The sequence below is a fragment of the Lathamus discolor genome, chromosome 1 (assembly GCF_037157495.1).
Source record: "Lathamus discolor isolate bLatDis1 chromosome 1, bLatDis1.hap1, whole genome shotgun sequence".
NCBI lineage: Eukaryota > Metazoa > Chordata > Aves > Psittaciformes > Psittacidae > Lathamus > Lathamus discolor.
Window position 1 is genome coordinate 108,856,204 of NC_088884.1, and position 19,817 is coordinate 108,876,020.

Below are 19,817 nucleotides of genomic sequence, written 5' to 3' on the forward strand. Positions count from 1 at the left end.
ACCCCCTTCATCCCACCTACTGTGCTATGTCCTGGTGTACTTGTTCCTTAGACTCCTGGGACTTGTGCAGAAGCACACAGGTAATCCTACTAGCTTTCTTTGTAGCCTGCTGGCAATAGTTACCAAGAGTTTGTCCAGAAAGCCCCTGCCACCCCTGGCCAGCCAGCCACCCTGCTCTGGTACTGCGCTTCATATGTGGCTGTTGGCCTCCCTCTGTCACAAAAGTGCTGCCAATCAACCTTCTGATCTCCCCGACTTTATCTGGATAAGATAAGGAAAAGAGCTGGTTCAAAGGTCCACATTTTTATTTTCTCATTTGGCATCTTCTCAACTGACCGGAGAGCGCTGAATTTTTCGGTGAAACTCCTCTCGTAAATACAAATCCATAAAGCATAGCTGTGTGGGTGCTAGTACCTTGCTAGCATGCACCAAACATGACCTGTCATCCTGGGCAGGATCAGGGGTGCTCCTTCTCCCCATCCACTTCATCCCATTCGTCATACAGGGATGTCCCATGCCAGGCTCACTGTGTGGGCAAGGTGCATCAGCAACACGTGTCAGACCAGGAGCTGCCTCAGTTCCTCAGTGACTGACTATCCAAGTCATCTTTCTTCTAGCCAGCTGCACTATTTGTGCTCCCTTGACTTGCTATGAGGCTGCCTCTGATGGACAGGAGCACCCCAAAATTCTTACTCCCACCTCAAAAGCAGAGCTGAAAGCCCTCCCCATCTCTCTTTGGTGAAACAAGGCAGGCTGGGCTTTTGATCATCAAAGTGTTCCCCTTTGGAAGGAGGAGGAGCCATCTAGTCATGGGTTCATTGATTCCTTGCCCAGCAGGAATGTTTGCTTGGGCACAGCCAAGCCGCACCTCTGATGACTGTAACAGGCAGCGCTCTCTTTCTTTTGATATACTATCAGCTGGGTTTATCAGAGTATCAACAACCGCCTCATTCAAGGACTCGTCCCTCTGGTCAGCTCTCCCTGCAGAGTGGACAGGGGCTGCGTGGGAGCTGAGCTCACCTCTTATTTCAAGGAATCTTAACAGCAGGTTTGAAGCTGCTTATTTACCTTTTTGGTCTGTGCAGGAAGTCTGAGCTAAAAAAAAAAGACAGAAGTATAATTACTCTGGCACCGCCTGCATTCCTGCTCCAGGCTCAGGCGGGGAGAGACTCTTTCTTGTCGGAGCCAGGAAGAGGAGCTGATCCCTGGAGATCATTGCCTCAAACGTGTGTAACTGAAACCTGCAGCCATGCTGAAACAGATACTATCGGAAATGTACATTGATCCTGACCTGCTGGCAGAACTCAGCGAGGAGCAGAAGCAGATCCTCTTCTTCAAGATGCGGCAGGAGCAGATCAGACGGTGGGAAGAAAGAGAAGCTGCTATGGACAAGGCTTCAGCAAAGAAACCACTGCCAAGAAAAGGTAAGTCTTTGACTGCCAGCTGCTTCCCCATCTGGCCCAGATCTGGCCAAGTCAATTGCTCCCTAGAAATTAGGAGATAATTTCCTTAGAGGAATTTCTTCCCTCAGGGACTTATAGTAGTCATATTTCCAAACCGTAACTAAACGCAACTGCAATGGGCTAGTTTTGACCAGGCAAGCAATGGTGTTAGTCCCTGGCCCAGACACTGCCCCTGACCAAATTGCTCAACAACTCTAGCTGGGAAGACAGAACTTACTTGGCCCCAGGAGGTGCATCTCATTAAGTGTCCCACTAAATGGGGCCTCTGAATCTGCCCATTAAATAACCATGGACTTGAATGTCTGTCCTGGGGCACAAGATCTGCAAGGGGGTTCCCGTTGTGCCTTTAGACCTGAAGTCCCTTTGCCAAGATTCCACAGCATGCCGGCTCCTAGGAAGATAGCACTCTTCTCCCAGAAGTATGCTCTGTCTGCAAGTAGGTCACCCTCACACAGTCTGGGGAGGACAGTGGTGAGTCTTCTCTGCCCCCAGACTCAGAATGGCCTCCTTCACTGACCTGGCTTCTTTACAGTGAAACGAAATGGGAGGCATCTGCTGTCTCCCAGCCCAGCTTTCCCAAACTACAGATGCTTTTGGAAAGGCTCTGCCATCGGTGGCAGCCAGGAGGGCACAGCAGGCAGGATACACACCCTGCATGGAGGCACCAAACAGCGTTTGCCAAAGAGCTACCTTTTTTTCCAGCCAACGGGAAGTCGGTGACATGGAAGCTCGGTGCTGACAACGATGTCTGGGTCTGGGTGATGGGTGAGCATCCTTCAGATAAATCATATGCTGTAATCTGTGAAGAGATCCAGGCACAAAGGGCAAAGCGGCTGGTGAGAGAGCAAAGCAAGGAGGGCAGGTAAGCACCCTTCAGCCAGAGGATTTGGTGAGCAGACATGGAGGAGAAGGCATTTCTAAGGACCCAGGGGCTGGAGTCTTCTCTGCAGGGGCTGTGGCTACCACTGTTGCACTCAACTTGCAGGCAAAAGGCAGAGGCAAAGGCTGGCTGTATGTACACACAGTGCTGGCAGAGACTAGACCCAGCCTGAGGCTCGACCTGGCTCATTGAGCTTCCTGTGATATGGCTCTTGCATGGTACCCTCTGCAGACCACAGGAAATGCTAACTCTATTATTACAGCACATGATGAGTTTGGATTGCCACTGATTAACCAGCGGGTGCCCATGCACAGCAGGACAACAGTTACTCACCACAAGCCATTAATTTAATTATGCCACCTACCTGATTTGGAGCTATGATAGCTGCCTGCACATGTTGCTTCATTGCAGCACTACTCTGCCCATGTGCAGCTTCCTCACAAGATGCCCAGAGAACAGAAAGTGACTCCCTCAGGTTCTTAAGTCCTCTCTCACTCTTGCATTTCAGAGAGACTGACTCTTCTGTAACACAGTCTTTACATCTGCAACCAGGAGTCCTAGGTGAGACAGATCTCCATGGGAATAAGAAAAGCACTGTGGAGGAAAAGAAGGAATGTGGGAGAAAAAATACTGCTGCTACAGCAGGGAAATGCCAGGATATCACAAAGGTAGTTTCCCCCCTTTTTTCCATAACTATCACAAACATGTGCTTTGAGATCTAGGAAGTGCAGCAAATCTTGGCTGCTGTAAATAGTAATTTGAAGAAGAAAAGAAGCCAGCTAACTGTTAAGGATTTACTTCCGTAGTCAGAGAAGAAGCCATGCTGTTATATCCTTCCTTAGGACTAGGGAGGTTCAAGTGCTATAAGTTATTCTGGATTCATTTGCTCACATTCTCCATGGGTAAAACAAGGGTTGCAGTACTTTTCTTCCTGCTCTGTGGCAGTTTTGGATGGCTTTGAGGCAAGATCAGGGAGGGTATTCCAGGATCTGTATGTGCAAGGCCACATCCCTGAAACAAATCAACTACTTCTATAAAACCAGATGATGGTAATTTTACCAGCGTACTCTGACATGCATATTTTAGGTTCTTCTTTCTCTTTTGTCTTCTAAAATAGTTAAACAATAGCTTATGATATTGACAGCACACGACAACTCCAAATGCAGTAACTGCAGTGTCTGTTTTGCTGTGGTGCTTCACTACAGAAATACTTTTAAACTATAAATATGCCTATACTTTTTAACTGGCTACAAAAAGCCCTTTGCAGAGAACTGAGAAAAAGATGAATTGAATCGACTATCCGTGCAACCAAAGCTGAACAGAAGGAACAGAACCCCCTGACAATTCAAAGGGAGAAGCCCAGTATCATCCAGCAGTGCTTTCATTCAGCCTTTTGCTGCTAACTCGTATGAGCGTACATTCTTTTCTTATACAGCCACTCCATATTTCAGCGTAAAAAGCACGATAACTGAAGGTTAGGTTTTGGCAACGTGCCTCTCCTGCTGCTCCCAAAATACTGAAGTGTATTTGGAATGGCTGTCTCCCTTATCAAGAGCATCTGACTCACACGGGGTTTTCTTAGCACTGTTTGCTGAAGTTGAGCAACTATGTGGGAGATTTTTTTTTCCTTTCAAAGGAAGCTGTTAGTCACAGCTAATAAAGAAAAAGCAAAAACAAAACCCAAACAAAAAAATCCCACCATCACCCCCCTAAAAATCTAAACACCTTTCAAAGTCTTGCACATGGAAATAGAGGGGGGTTATATATCCTCCTTTTGGTTTCTGTCATTAAATTATTAATCATTTTCCCCAGGTTTCTGGGACATCATTGTTATTAGAAGCAGGGATCCAGTCAAAGATCCCTGTTGCATTTTCTAGGCCAGGGGAGGGATATTTTTTCTTACCTCTCTTTGTCGGCTGCAAGGGATGGGGGACTAATCTAGGAAAGCAAGCTGCTTCACACACGTTTGAAGTTCCTAGTTTCCTGTCAAGGGAAGGGAAATTGGAAAGCCAAGTTTATATTAAATATTAGCTAAGAGGGTGATGGGGATAAAAAATGTGTGTCCTTGGTAAGCAGTGTAGTACATTTAACTCACTACTCACTGTGCCATGGAACGCAGTCTGGGCCCAATGAGGAAGGGGGGATGTTTGCTCAAAGACAAGTCTAACTGTTTGTCTTCAAAGGCAGGTCTCAGCTAGCGGCTGCTGCCAGGGTAGCTAGACTGGTTTGGAGGGAAGAGTAATCACAAGACATGCAGCTAGCTGGGTCAGTTTGGCGAGCATGGGTTTGTAGCACCTCAGACACAGCAGCAAATGAGAACAGGCAGGTAAAGCTGGGGATGGCAGGTTCAGTTAAGGCTTGCTTTAGAGGGAGGGAGGGGAAAGGGCTGCTCCCTGGGAGTACCTGGGAGAATTGTTTAGCAAATCCAGGCTTATGACGATCCTGACACCCCTGAGTTCTCTTCTTGTGGCATATTAGGCCTAATATGATGAAACAAATCAGTGCTTGTTAGAGAAGGCTGGAGAAATTTTTTAACATAAATGTCATGTTGCTGCTTCTGCATTAAATACCTATTGCTCAAAACAAGAGCAGTAGTCCTAATGTCACATATTTTTCTCACCACTCTTTTCCTCTGCCCAGAGGGAAAACAGAGATGTTCACCAGATGCTGGCAGCCTGTCACATGAGGAAATGTGGCTTCCAAAAGGTAAGTGGCAATGTAGGATGCTTTTAACACACTGAGCAGGGCTCAGACTTTATCCTAGAGTCCTAGTCAGCCTCAGAGTGCCAGTCAGATTCACCTGACCCAAGAATGTCCTCACCAGTTGTTGGACCAGTTTTATCCATCATTTCCGTGCTCTTCATGTATGGTGTGATGCTTTGGAGATGATACAAAGCAGGCTAGGTTTGCAGTCTGGGGAGCAGTACAGGGAGATGATTTCTGGTAGACTGTTTTCCCTTACTTCCTCTGTTGTCACCTGCAGTAAAGACATAGTGTCTATATGTTGTTGAAATCAGAGGGCTTCACAATAAAGAATGGAGTTGCCAGTATTTCAAGGCTAGCTAAAAAGCAAGGTTTGGGACAAACCTGAACATACTGTTTCTTTCATAGATGAAGGAAGTACAGAGGAGAAATCCAGGAGAAGAAACCACAGCCCTCCAGGAGGCAATATCGCAGACCCACCCCAGCTCAGATAGCCAGAGAACGCTGCAGAAATTGGATGAGAATGAGCCTGAATGGCAGGAATCCTGTAAGACCTTACATGGGGCTTGAGAAATCCTAGGATTCTGTGGGATCATCTCAATCCTTCTCCTCACACACCGGAACTGAATAATTGGTTGGTGGGCGTATGGGGGAGAAATACAGCACTTCTGATACATCACAGCACTGAGACCACATAACACTGGGAATAGAGCTGGGCAGGGAATGGAAATTTTTCCTACAGATACTATATTAAAACAAGTAACAAATACAAATCACATGAGTATGTGGATAATTAAACTAGATAATTAAATATTAGGATAATTAAATATTAGAATATATATATAATTAGAATATTAAATATTAGGATAATTAAACTAGAAGCTGGCTTTTTGCAGGTCTTTGCAGTAACCATTGCTCTCAAGCGCAAGGATAATGGGTGACAGGGACTAACTAAAAAGGGTTTTCCGTGCTTGACATCCAAGGACGATCCCACCTAAACAGGGCCCTGCTGCCCTGTGTCATGTAGTGAATCCAAAAAGGAAAATGGCAAACACATACTTTCCAGTATGAAACTTGCAGTCGTATCCATCACATCTGCCGAATACTTCCGGAAGGAGAACCTGAGGCATTTTTTTCCCCCGTTCCTCCGCTGCTGCTCAGCAGATGGCAGTGCTGTACTACTGAACTTTCAGGTCTGGGTCAGACCAACCGGAGAGCTTGTTACTCCTGAGACTCCGGGATGAGCTGGACCTAGACAATCAAGGCAGTTTTACAGCAAAAAAATATACCCTGTCAAGTTCTCCGCTTTCTATACGATTTAAACAAGACCCCCTGCACCCTCAAAATATGACCAGCACTTTCGAATCCTTCAAAGGACTGATTTAGAGTAATTCCAGCTGCTTTTATTCTATAACCCCTCCCCGCTGGCTCTCATGAAAGGTATGACAGAAATGTATGGCTGAGCCAGGAATCAGCATCTAGAACAGAACCAAGTAGTCTCTAAGTTCAAAGGGACCTACCTGGTGCTCAAAAAGAACCCAGATGTTTAATCTCTTGAAGGAATAAGAACTGAACCTTGTTAAGTAGCAGATACCCTAAAGTGAGAGGAGACACATGGCAAATGGCTTCACAATTGAGTGCAACCTGGTGAAACAGGTTATTCTTCCACTTCATCAAACAGGCAGATGGCCAAACAGCAGCAAGCTTAAAACTTGCCTGGTTGTTCGCTCCTGTACGACTCCTTTTTTGTTCCAGTGCAGAAATCCAAGGCAGCAGATGAGAAGAGACGCTCTCTTGCACGGCAAGCCAGGGATGACTACAGAAGACTCTCACTGCAGGGCATCCACAAAGGGAAGCAGGCAGATATTTCCAAGGGTGCCACAGCAAGAGATCGGCGACCACTCCAATACCCACCTCTCCCTCCTAAGCCTAAACTTCTACCTCCTGTGATGTCAAACGGGAGAACAATTCGGTAAGGAAACCCCTGTGCACTGTGGAGGGGAGAAGGGATTAGATTCTTCTGCTCTAGCAGGGGATGGTTGAGATGGGAATGGTTAGCTCTCTTGCTCGCATGGAGAAGACACCCCACAGGGAAAAATGTAGAGGCTAGGCTATATGCCAGCCTAGCATGTGATGAGGCATATTTGTTCACTACTGAAATGTAACAGGTTTATTTAGTAGAGTATCCTAAGCCTAAAGTACATACATGTTCTATGTTGAAGGTCCACTGAAAACCATATAATATTACTGACAGTTACAGTAGCGTAATTTCAGGGCTGTTCTTAACATTCTGAACGAAAGAGAAGTCCTGCCAAGGACCCAAAAGCTATTGTTTGCATTTGATGCACTAACCACAGTCTTTTCAAACAGGAAAGAGGGAATCCAGAGGACAATCTCCAATTCCACTGAAGAAAGCATCATCAGGTGGTTCAGAGAGGAGCAATTCCCTCTCCGAGCTGGCTATCAGAAAACCACAGACACAATAGCTCCTTGGTTCCACGGTGAGTCCTGCGCATTTCTGCCCCAACCCAACTCTTTCAGGAGCTGTTCCTGCTAACATGGCTGCTGCATAGACTGGGCCCAGGAGCTTTTTGAAGGTGGCTAGGTTTTCCATTTTAAATACCTATGAATGTAGTTTAAATTCCCTTAGCATAATGAGAAAGGGCAAGCTGAAGTGTTAGAACAGAGGCCAGATCTTCAAAATGCCCTATATCTTTATGCCGCTCCTTCCTCCCTGTACTGGGTGCATGGTCACTCTGCTAACTGTTTGGACCAGGGTGAGAGAGATTTGGGCACACCTCATCCTCAGCCCCAAGTCATTCTCCCTCCATAGGTACTCATCATCTGTCACCTTTTCAGTCCTACTTCTACTGGGTCATCATGATCCCATCCATCTCCCCTGCCTTGGAAACACCTTTGATCGGAGACTGCAGCAACGAAAGAGTTACCCTCTTGTAACTGGGCTTTCAATGCTTACACAGCTTTCTGATAGGACCTATGGTCACTGTCTGCCCAGCCCTGCTGTACTGGAATCAACATACAACACACTGCAATGCTGTTCTCTCTCATAATGCAGAAACTGTCCTTTTGAGCCATGCACATTCATAATCATCCAAGTCTGGAGAAGTTACCATAATGCTAAGTTAGCATGTTGCCATGGTTTGCTGCTAGCAGTTTCAGTACTATTCTTCCTGGGCTACTGGGCAAGGAAACAGCGCAAGGGATGGAAGCACATGGACCAGCTTTGGAGCAGTAAAGCAGATTTCTTGTGAGAACTGTTCCATCCGGTCCTGCACAAGTTTTTCTCCCTTCCATTTTCTGGTTTGGTTTTGGACAGGTATCCTAACCTCTAAGAAAGCAGAAGAGCTTCTGAATAAAACAGTACCAGGGAGTTTTCTGGTCCGGGTCAGTGAGAAAATCAAAGGCTACGTGCTCTCGTATCGATCAGTGGAAGGATGTAAACACTTTCTCATTGATGCCTCCAGTGATTCCTACAGCTTCCTTGGAGTGGACCAGCTACAACATTCGACACTGGCTGACCTGGTAGACTACCACAAGGTGAATATCTAGCAATGCATTCATTAACTGCTTAGTTGCCTCAGGGCCCTTGGTTTAAAGTAGGCAATCAGACCCATTTCAGCTGCTGTTGGATATCCAGGTGCTCCAGAAGGGTATTCCAGGCTGATGGGCACATCTCAGGTGACTTAAAGCATCTCAGACATTTCTGACCTGACTCACTTCCCCTCAAGTATGCAAAGCACCTTGCACGCAGGGCTCCAGTTACATGCTGCTGAGTAGAAATGCTGGTAAGGTGAGAGGTAACAGCATACTCCTGCAGGCTCCTTTTTTTTTTATTCTCTCCATGGTTGTGGGCTCCTGGCAAGTTGGGTAAGCAGAAAATCCTGCTTGCCTCCAGCTTTGGCATGAAAGAGACCAAGATATCTTTATAATGTCAAAGCAGACAAGGTGTAATACTGAGCAAAGATAAAAAAATGGAAGGGAAGGAAGAAGGTTGGCAAGTTTTTGCAACAATAACAGCAATATTCACTAGCACTGACTGCAGTTACATGGGCTCCAGGGAGGGTCAGATGGATTATTCATTCCTTTATTGTAAGATCTTCCAGGGACAGGACAATCATTTTGCCTAAAGGTTCATTAAAAATCCATGTTTCTTTTAACTAAGTGCCTAGCATAATACAGACATGGCTAAACAAAATGGGACATGAGGAAAATACCTACTCTCATTTGCTACATGGAGCTCTACCTGGCTACCTGAACTTGCTTCTTGCATGGGTTTCACAGTTCGGACTGAAATTATTGAAAGCAGGAGGAACACAACTGTTGGCACCAGAGCCAGGTGATTTAATAGATATGCAGTCAGGCTTTAAATATAGACCCACGCCCACAGCCTGCAAAAAAACCCCTACAGACCCCTTGCACTATAGCAGATGTGGGGAGGACGAACCCACTTTGTGAACTGCCGTAGTGGGTTCTGCTTATCACCTACCAAGTGACCACAAGAGAAGGCAAGTTCCCATCATGTACTTGCTGCCAGGGTGGAGAATGAGATGAGAGGCAGAGGCTGTACTCTCAGGGAATTTCCTTGTTAGAACAGGGCTTGCCTGAGCAGAGGCATGTGCTCACTCAAGTATCCACCCTTGTCCCTCCCACAAACGCAGTCGGGAGCACAGTCCACAACCACCCTGTCCTGCTTACCTGCATGCTGCAAAGTCCTTGCTCCAGCACTTTCAAGGCAGGGCAGCATTTCACACCACAGAAGCTGTGGCTGCTTACGAGACAAGCACAGCTCCTTCGAAGAACTGCCAGAGTCATGTCACTGGGTTACTGCACCGAGCACAGACATTGCTTTATGAAGACACTGTTTTGTGTGTGTCCTTCTGCAAGTTCCCTGGGACACTAAGCTGTCTCAGACAGATGAACAAGACCACACTGTTACAGAGGCAGGGAGACTGTTGCTCACCCTGTGATGCAACACAAGTAAAGTCTGTTTAAAAGGTGGTGCTTAATCATATCCTTTATCAACAGGATGAACCCATCACTTCCTTGGGAAAGGAGCTGTTGCTTTACCCATGTGGCCAAGAGGACCAAGAGGCAGATTACATCTCTCTCTTTGAATGAGCCTCCTGGTGTCGCTGTACAGCCCCATGCTCGTATTCACAGACTGAACTTCGAACTAGAGCTGTTGATGCTTACCTGAAATAGTTGCCATCAGTGCCTCTGTTTTATATTCTTCACAACAAAGCAAAGGGAGTATAAGTACTGTTGTGAGCTGTATCAACTGAGTTAATGGATGCATCAGCCCAGCAAGCTGCAAAGCACTTGGATGCATCCTGCACAGTGGAGTGAATGAAATGATGAAGTAATCAGTTGAACAGGGAGATGCTGCCATGTATTTTCAGTGGGTGTTTGCAGATTTCCTCGGGGACTTCTGTATTCAAGCTGCCTTTTGTTCTTGAATGCCAGGTTGTGTGCCATCTGGGAAAGAGATTGCTGTCTACAGCTGAATGAGATCATACCTTCCTGAAGGCACGAAACAACTTGGAGGGGGTGAACCGTCTTGATACAGTAATTTGCATAATGTGAAGATAAATCCTGTAAAACGCTGTGCCCTTGGAATCAAGGATGTTCAAGCCAAACATCCAAGCAAACCCTCTGTGCCTTTTGGTGAAAGGTGCTCTCTGTAAAGAGGGATTTTCATGAAAAGTACATTTTTAAAACTCCTTTAGCCTCTGAATGTAAATCCTCACCCTTTTAACTTGTATTTAAGTCCTACACTAGCCTTTCTGCATAGAGAGAGATTAGTCTTCTGAAAGGGAAAGGAGAAGCTATATAGGAATTTGTATGAAAGACTTCCACATGCACAGAACCTAAAAGATGTAAGAAGCAGTGCCTCTATCAGTATTAGTACAGTTTACAGAAGAGTGCTTGCCAGCAAAGAATGCTATTTTGCAAAATGGAGCTATTTATTGCAAGTTGTGTCCAGATTACTGAGATGCATCGGGTGTAAACTTTAATATAGAACTTGTTCTTTCAATATAATATTCTCTCTTTTTATCTGTTGTGCTGCTCTTTAAGTATATACTTCAGAATACTGTGGGAGAGGCTGGAAAAATCACATAGCAAATGAATCCTCACCCAGGTTCCCTCATCTTGTTGCACGTGACAAACTGTACAGCTGAGGGTTGTGGTACAAATCTGTGAACAGTTTTTAGAGATACAAGCCTCAAATCACGAACAAGAGTCAGTTTGGTTTCAGTTGGTTTACCTGTTCCCTTCTTTCTATTGGGTCAGGGCTATTCTATTGGGTCAGGGCTTAACTTGAGGAAGCAGTCAGAAACTTCAGTCTTACGTTGATCTGCATCTTGCAGAATACAGACTCAAAGAAACTGTTAACAATCATCTGGTCTTAAAATTTACAACTCCGCTGACAGGTGGTTTCCACACAACGAAGGAGGAATAACAGCATTCCAGTTACAGCAGGTTTAAGTCCGGAGATAAAACCTTAAAGTGAAATTCTGAAAGTGACGACACTCTGGCAATGGAAATGACATAAGGAGCTTCTTAAGGTACTGTATCACATGTATCAAAGAGATATTTGAGAAATAATCTGCAACAATCAGAAGAGGTGGTGCCAGAATATTTGTAGGGGAAAAAAAATTTCTCCTCCCTTCTCCAGGAACTTTTTCTTTTGAAAAATATGGCTAAAATGAAAAGTCACTCAGAGATCCTAGAGAAAAGTTAGCATCAGTTCTCATGCGAAGAACGTGCCATAGCTGTTGTCCTGCTGGGTACTATTTGAAAACACAACTTGTGAAACTCCCACAGGGGCTGGATGACATGCTTGCTAAGATACCCAAAGTAACAAAGTGTTGAATTTACAGGTGCCATTTACAGAGTAATATAGATTTGAAGAGGCCTCTGGAGATCATCTGTCTATCCCTGCTCTATAAGTGTGGCCAACCTCAAAGATACATTAAGCTGAGGGCTTAGGGAAACCTAAAGGAGGATAAATTAAAAATATCATGGAAATATTAAGGTTAGGCTTGAGGCAGGTTATGATTATGAAACTTTCCTAACATACATCGCTCAGTTTCAAATTCAGGTTAAGTGGGACTGTAGGAACAACTATTATCTTGGAGCAGTTGAGTTACCATAGCTCTCATACATATTCAACAAGCCATACCTGTCTCCTCCTATTGTGTATTTTAAAAGTTACTCCATCAAAACAAAGCCCTTTATAAATAATTTATCATGTAATCTGAGAACAAAAAAGTTCTTTGGAGGACCTACTTGAGTTATTGCTGAAATTTTTATGGTAAGTTACATATTTGCGGGTTGGGTTTTTAAGCAAACAGAGTTTCCATTCTTTTTGTTGTACTTTTGCACTGGTTTTACACATTTGGTGATTTGCAAGGGAATTGCAATGCAGATCATATGCATCCAGCAGAAGAAAACCACATGGAAATGTGTCAAGGGAAAAGGTACTTACAGTAGCATGGTTTCAGCCTGCAGATTGGGCACATGGTGCTTTCAAAAGTGGTTCATAAGTGCTCTCCAAGTGAAACAACAAATAGCATGTTATTCGTTGTTCAGTTGCATATTTCTTCCACCGGCTTTTTCAAGCCAAAAAACAAATTAGAACCTATTTTCAGACTACTTTGAATTAATCTGAAGCTATAAACCAAAGAGACCACTTGAAGAAACAGCATGTAGGTAAGCAAATAGGATTTCCAAGCCCATGCAGTTTTTGTTGGCTACTATTCATTAAAATGACAAACAGCAGCCAGCATTAAAAGAAAAATGCTTTATAAGAACGGTAACTCATCCTGTCAACCTATTTAGGCAATTGGAAATAATCTATTAAGAAGGAGACTAATTTTTGGGATGCACCTGTAATTATCATAAGAGAACTTTCAGGGTCCAGTAATCCATCACAGAAGTTTATTTTGTTAATTACAAAAAGCTTGCTACGCTCTCGGCAAGATACTACATTTGGTTTAAAAGGAATACTTTGGTATTAATTAATGGTCATTAATTTTGTTATCTGACATTCAGTGTTTAAAGCCTCCAGCTAAATCAGTACTGCAAGTTGATATATATTTTCTTCTCTTCAGCATGGTAAAGCTTCTGTCTCCCAGCACCCAGACTGTGTAGAAAAATCCCTTTACTTATCTGAACCCAGTTCCCATCCATAGTAAACACAGATCTGCAGAGCATTTTTCAAGTCTTGGAAGGCTGTTACTATTTCCTAGTAAGGCTAGAAGTAGAAAACTTGAAGTATGACAAAATAATTCCCAAGCAAAACCGAATTAATTTAAAAATAAATCTTGAGATACTTACAGTATTTTAAAGCCGAAATACACCACCTGATTCATGTGATATAACATGGCTCAGTGCTTTTGGTTTGCTGTCTGCAGAAGAGAGCAAGCACTACTTTGCAGCGTTTTTGAAACACATCACACTTGACCAGTAGGGCTTTCTCCTAGATTGCAGAAAGCACTTTCTGAGGTGCCTCTTGCCTCTGAATGAATTGGGAATACTCTTGTCAGTGCACTGCTGTTGTTCCCCCACCCTAGCTCCTTGAGCAAAGAAGATTTTTGGTCACTCCAGCTTAATCATGGTTCAAAATCAGATGTCATTCCCAGAGTAGGAGCTCTGCCCTTCAAAATATTCAAAAATAGCCCTTTTTAGATATGTCAGGCTAGATGTAGAAAATATCTCATTATTATTGGCCCACCAATGGGTCAATCCTTTAAATAACTGTACACATCTTACAAACATTTCAATGGAAGAGCACATCCATTTGTTATTGTGAATACCACACTGTCATTTATGTAATGTTTGTTGCCTCTGTGACCTTGAATCTCATCAGGTGTTCAGGTCAGTCCCATAAGCAAGTGCTGAACAGTCAGGCTGATGGAGTACTTTAAAGTCCTATTAAGAAAAACAAACAGAAGGAGGGAGAGCAAGCACTTTCCCTCATCTGCTGCTGCCATCCTGCTGGAATCACCATCCTCTTTCAGTCTCATCTTCTCTTGTTAGCAGCTCTTTTCCAAAACACAATACAGTCCACTTCAGAGGGATTTTGCCTCCCTTTCTGGCTTCATGTCTTCTTCTTGCTCCATTTTTGTCTGTGCAGGTGTGTCTCGATCTCTTGCTTGAAAACAAGCATCCCAAGCTGGCCATGAGAAGCCTCGTTCATGGCCTTGGACTGCATGCACATTTTGTACTGCTCTGGGGTCAGCTCGTCCAGGCACTGCTTTTCATGCCACAGATGGAAAAGACCCCTGACAGGCGTTCGGATCACCATGAGGTTGCTGTGAATGTATTTGCGGTACAGGTGTACATCTTCACCACCCCATCCTTTAATGTCCAGATCAAAGCCACCTGATACAAACAAAATCCAAAATAAAACTAGAGATGTGTACTAGCAAACTAATGCTGTTGTTTGCACTACAGCTTTTCTCTGGCTCCAGTCAGCCCTTTAAAACAGCCGGACTTTCTACCAACATCAAAGCTTTCACATTTCATGGCTTCAAATCTTTCACTATCAGACAAAATTGTTTTATTTCAATTGAGCAGAGCTTTGATTCTGGTAACCTCTATGACACCTAGGAATAGTCTGAACATCTAACCAGAGCTCTGCTGCAAATTAGAGGCATAGACACACTAGCCAAGGAAAGGGAAGCTGATCACAGTTTTCTGTCTCAGTAAAAAGACAGACTTATTGGAGTGTACTTTTCTTACCTATGTTGATAAAATCAGATCTGTACTGGCAAGTCATGCCAAACCCAAAGTCTCTCCAAAATCCAGTTTCTTTCTTAATAACCTGCATGGAGGGAAAGGAATGTTTATATGGGAGCAGAAGTGCTTGCAGTGTGAGAAGCAGACAAGTCCCTGAATGTGGGCAGAAACAGGAGTTCTTTAATTCTTCCCCATGTAAATCCATGGCTGATCCTGAACCAGTTTTTGTAGATACTCAGTGCATGTTTCTGCCCAAAAGAATCAGCTGTGTCATTAGCTATCATGGATAAACCCCTGATCCACTCCTGCTGTTGTAGACCAAAAGGATTCATATCACATCTCTCTATGGAGTTTACTTCTTTGCAGACAAAACATCCTCCAAAATTATTGGTTTCTATGGGATTAAAATCAAATGTAAGAAACATACTGGTAAACCAGGGAAGCCAAACTCTGCTGTAGACCACAGGAGCTCTGGAAGAAAACAGTGGCTCTGATCTGATCACACAGCTGTCAGCTTTTTGATTACCTTAACTTTGACAAAAAATAGGAAAATGGTAAGAATAGTTTTCTATTATAGAACTGCTAAATCCAGCTAAAATCGAAGTCCAGAAATGTTAGGTGATAGATATATATCCCATAAAAGCCTTTGTAATAATGAATGTGCAGTCTACATTACTGAGATAGACCATGAACACATTATGTATTGCAGGTATAAAATCAGATGAGTAAAAAACCATGGTTATCCTTTTCAAAAGCAAATATCCAAGTATAGATCCATAAGGTTGTAATTTAAGTGACCTAACCCAGTCTGGTGAGACACCCAAGAGCTTCAGGGGACTGGGACAGGTATTTAAATCCCCTAAGCAAGTCAACATTACTTGGCACTCTTGAAGGTCTAGTTACAAACCTACCCCTTGGCAGCTGTTTTTGACAATTTTGGCTTCACTTGCCACAGAGCTACAGAAGATGAGGAGACAATTTCCATTTCTGGATTTACAAATCCCAGCGTTTTCTTTACCAAAAAATCCTCTTCCAAAATAGTCTCTCCTGATTTCTTGTTCATGCCTCCCCTTTTTGTTTATAACTCCTGTCACTTCAATGGTTTTTGTCTTACTGCTTGTGTGGCTATGTCTTTCTTTTCTCATTCTTCCTTTCCTTGACAAAGTCAAGCTGCTGCAGAAGCCAATTAAAAAGAAACAAGATTGTATCTGTCAGATCTGCAATGTAGCAGAAGATCTCCATAATGCTGCCCTTACAGCAAGCTACTCATATGCATTAGCATTATTATTTCCCATTAGTGCAAGTGGCTGCTGCACAAATCAAATTCTGTCAAAGACTGCTGAAGGCTTTTCCTTTTTTTCTTCTCAGCAGCCCAAGTGAAAGGACAGAGTGCTAACAATGTCTTCTTTTAATGGCACAGATCTGGCCTCATGCCTGGAAACTAACGTGGGCTGAAAATATAAAAATCTACATAAAAATTAGATTGGCAGTACTTTTTTAAGTCAAGCTTTTCTGACATAAGCATCACATTTTACAATTCAAATATTAGCTATAAATATTTGCACAATCCTGACAATGTGCTTTTGGAATTTATGTCAGCTTGAGAGCTAAACTCTCATTTCCTAAGCACAGTGCTTAAAGCCTGAGGATCCCTGATGGGCTCTCGTCAGAGAGAGAGGAGCTAATGTGAATCCCATGGTATTATCAGAACAAGTTTCCTAAGAGAAAATAAAATCCACAATAGAAAGGATTTTCCAGCCTCTTCAAGTAAAAGGTTTTCTGGCTACCTGTTGGATAACACAGGGAGCAGTAGACAAAAAAGATTTTAAAATATTTGGGGTTGATTTTTCAGACTCTCATTCTTCATTTTTCTAGAGGGATTGCAGGAAGTTGTGGTAGTGATGACAGAAGACTGGGCTCACATCCCTAGTGATCTTTTTCATCTGTGACTGTTGCTGGGCTCACAACAACCCTAATTCTTACCTACTGAAAACAACAGAAGTTGGAATGTTCTGGAGACAGTGTCCAGCCTAGGACATAATGAGCTCTGAGAGGTGCAGTGCCTGGCAGTATGAAGGGCAGCTGTGCCAGTCTGGGACCTGGCCCATGGAAACTGAATGAAGCTGCATAGCTGGTCTATGTTTCAATTTGAAAATTCAGCCGCTTACCAGTGCTAGTGTGCTGAGGTCTGAGACCTGCTGACTATGGAGAGAAGCAAGAGTGGAGGGTGGACGTAAAGAGAAAGCCATGACTTCTACCACCACTTTAGCTTCACGACAATGCAATGCCAGAGCACAAGAGAATGGAGAATAGAATCTGCAGCAGCACCATGTAACGGCTCTGCCACTAACATTCATGTGAACCTCTCATGTGCTCTGCTTCTTCCTCACAACAGTTTCCTCCTTATCAAGGAGACCTATCCGGTTTCAACTACATGTTTTAACTGTATGCCTGACGGCAATGTTTTTAAACATAATGCTTTGTTCTAACACCAAAGATAGCAGGTGAGATGGAAAACAGTGGAGTTAAGCTGTGTTATGTCAGCGCCAGATTAAAGCCAGAAGGGACAGCTCCAAGCATGTGATTTGACTCTGAGACAACATGGTACATTTCAGAAACATACTGTCTGGTTGCAGGCAGTTTAATGATGTGGGGTAGGAAAAGCCACTGTAGGTGTTCAAGTAAATGGGTAAATAATTGTGACAGTCCCTGGAATTCTGTTTTCACTGACTCATCTAAGGATATGTATACTTTTTACAAATATGAGCTATCCAAGATGCAAGCAAAGAAACTATTCAGTAATATGAAGAAATGAGAGCAAGATCAGGGACTGCCTCCCCAAGACAGCACACCATGGAGGAACTGTTCACCAATTAGAAAATCCCTTCTGTCAGAGAAGCAAACATGGTTTAAATCCTTAGGCTCCATGTATAAAACACCAAACAAGGGTTAAAATAAAGGATACCAAGATACTTCCCTGGAAAACTTAACTGCAGAACTCACAAGGTGACTGCTGTAATTAATTTTGTCTGTGTGGTGGTGGCTGCGCACAAGGAATAGGGAAATGCTACCCAAAAGCACACGCACCTTTAAAAAATGCTGTCTCCAAATAAAAGCAGCCATTAAGAGAAGCATGTACTTACCAGCTGCTGTTTTAAAGACGGGATGGAATCGTGGTGGCCATAAATTATACTGGGGTTATACTGGCTGAAGAGGACAGGATAAAACACCTTCTTTCCTGGAAATGACAATGGGTTATTTATTTTCTTTTAAAGCTGTATAAAACTCACTTCTCTCTCCTACAAGATGCTCTCCAGGCCAGACCAAATCCAAAATCACACAAATTTTGACTGAGCCTATGTCCTTTGCATGAGAATATGAGTGCGAGGATAATATAATTAACAAAATGATCTTGTTCCAGAGAGCACAGGTGCTGACGACAAGAAATTCATCACAGTGGGAGCAGGAGTGTTATAACCTTTCAAAAGCCAACCAGCAATGGAATTTTTATCTTCTTAATTAATTCTCTAAGTTTCAAGGATGACTTACTGCAGCTTCATTACCAATTCAGAGAAGGATGCTCTGGTGAAGACTTACACAATAGGTAAAAATCTGTTGAAAGACAATACACTTCATGAGTAGCAGTACCTGGCTGTGTGTTCAATCTACAGGAGTTTAGGAATTCAGCTGTGAAGTATATGTCCACATCACAAAAAAAGAGAACAACATTGTTTCCTTTCCAAAATCGAGCACCAACATCTAATCCTTTGCCCCTGGAAAATTCTTCATTCAACTGGATGAAGGTGAAGTTCTTGAAGTTGGCTGACCTGAAAGAAAATATTCAGCAACTGACCCTGTCCTTCTAGCTCTTAATATATGGGTGAGGAAACCCAGTATGAAACAATTAACCTAGAAATCTGTAATGTTACAGTTCTAAGAGCAGTTTGAGGGAAGAAATGTCCACTTTGAGATTTCCACTATCTCTACATTTAGAGCTTGACCTGTGTACTCCTGTGCTATCATTCTTTCTTTGGGCAGACTTCACAAAAATCCCAACAATGCTTAGATGGGCAAAAATGCCTTCAGTAAGCAAATATAAAATACATGTGGTTGTATTACTGTACCTATACAAAGCTCTTCTTCCCACATGGAGAGATACCGAAAGACATCACTGCCACATGATCTTGACAAACACAGCTGTGCAAGTAAACACAGACCAGACCTGGCCAAAAGCATCTGGTTCCTGTGTGCTCTGCTAATATTGTCTGCACATGCCTTTGGAAGTCAACTTTCAGTCCTAACAGTTAAAGTTACTTTCAAAAACACTAAAGAGGTTGCCAGTGGAAAAAAAGAAAAGCTGCACTGAGGTAAATTCATAAACATCTGCTTTGTGGTTCTAAAAACCAGCATCACAGAACCATAGACATGACACTGTCAGGGATCACCGGTTTTATCTGATAAAAAGGAAAAAAAAGCTGTTTTCACTGATGCAGTTTAGAACTTTTTGGTACAACTACAAGTCTGGACAGCTATCTAGTTTCCAATTCATGGTACAATTGCTGTTTATGAACAGCACGCATCAGATATTCAGGTACTTACTTGGAGGTATTTTCAAGTATTGATTTGACTTCATTCATTTGTTCTTTTCCAAAATAAACTACAGTGAGGTGAATTCTCCCATCCTGCTGAATGCCCATTTCCCTAGAGCATAGAAACAGATTTGTGACTTGTGCCAGAAGTTAACTTTCTTCAATAGCCTACACCCACTGGGCAAAACAGAGTAGGGTGAATCTTGGAAGGCATCCCTGAGGGCACGATTCACTGACAGAGATCCTTGTCCTGACAAGGGGCTCTACCTCTGCCAGATGGGACAGAAGATTATATTTCAGGCAGATTAGGAAAATACACAGCAGTTTTTGTTATATTAATAGGAGGATCCCATTAAAATAGGTCATCCAGCCCCAGGAAGAATGATCAGGCAGGCAATAACTCTAGCATTTAGGCGA

The 19,817-nt window shown here is 43.3% G+C and overlaps 2 protein-coding genes and 1 long non-coding RNA gene across 10 annotated transcripts in view; 1 reads left to right on the forward strand and 2 right to left on the reverse strand.

Moving 5' to 3' along the window:
• Positions 1-300: 300 nt before the first annotated feature.
• Positions 301-2,914, reverse strand: LOC136019653 (uncharacterized). Its single transcript, XR_010614996.1, has 3 exons — positions 2,708-2,914; positions 2,154-2,262; positions 301-1,486 (listed from the first exon to the last, which is right to left on the reverse strand). It is a non-coding gene; the product is annotated as an uncharacterized LOC136019653 (long non-coding RNA).
• SH2D4A (SH2 domain containing 4A) lies at positions 839-11,121 on the forward strand. Of its 2 annotated transcripts, XM_065690055.1 has the most exons (9): positions 842-1,424; positions 2,166-2,325; positions 2,852-3,011; positions 4,984-5,049; positions 5,455-5,593; positions 6,802-7,018; positions 7,417-7,547; positions 8,384-8,604; positions 10,093-11,121. In XM_065690055.1, the coding sequence occupies exons 1-9, from the start codon at positions 1,250-1,252 to the stop codon at positions 10,183-10,185; spliced, it is 1,362 nt and encodes a 453-aa protein (XP_065546127.1). In that variant the 5' UTR covers positions 842-1,249; the 3' UTR covers positions 10,186-11,121. The 2 variants fall into 2 exon arrangements, with proteins under 2 accessions (XP_065546137.1, XP_065546127.1); XM_065690065.1 differs by lacking the exon at positions 10,093-11,121 and having other exon boundaries at positions 839-1,424; positions 7,880-8,474.
• Positions 11,122-12,986: 1,865 nt separating this feature from the next.
• The window catches only part of CSGALNACT1 (chondroitin sulfate N-acetylgalactosaminyltransferase 1), a 43,109-nt gene continuing 36,278 nt past the window's right edge, over positions 12,987-19,817 (reverse strand). For all 7 annotated transcript variants that reach the window (XM_065690013.1, XM_065690037.1, XM_065690018.1 and 4 more), the window contains 5 exons: positions 19,411-19,512; positions 18,460-18,638; positions 17,955-18,049; positions 14,815-14,896; positions 12,987-14,454 (listed from right to left, as the gene is read on the reverse strand). In XM_065690013.1, the coding sequence (XP_065546085.1) occupies positions 14,171-14,454; positions 14,815-14,896; positions 17,955-18,049; positions 18,460-18,638; positions 19,411-19,512 (742 nt within the window). In that variant the 3' untranslated portion in view covers positions 12,987-14,170. The remainder of the gene's footprint in view (positions 14,455-14,814; positions 14,897-17,954; positions 18,050-18,459; positions 18,639-19,410; positions 19,513-19,817) is intronic.

Coding starts and splice junctions, on each gene's coding strand:
- SH2D4A (XM_065690055.1), top strand. CDS start 1,250: ATGCTGAAACAGATACTATCGGAAATGTACATTGATCCTGACCTGCTG. Junction 5,594..6,801: donor GCCTGAATGGCAGGAATCCT/GTAAGACCTTAC, acceptor TTTTTGTTCCAG/TGCAGAAATCCAAGGCAGCA. Junction 7,548..8,383: donor AATAGCTCCTTGGTTCCACG/GTGAGTCCTGCG, acceptor GGTTTTGGACAG/GTATCCTAACCTCTAAGAAA.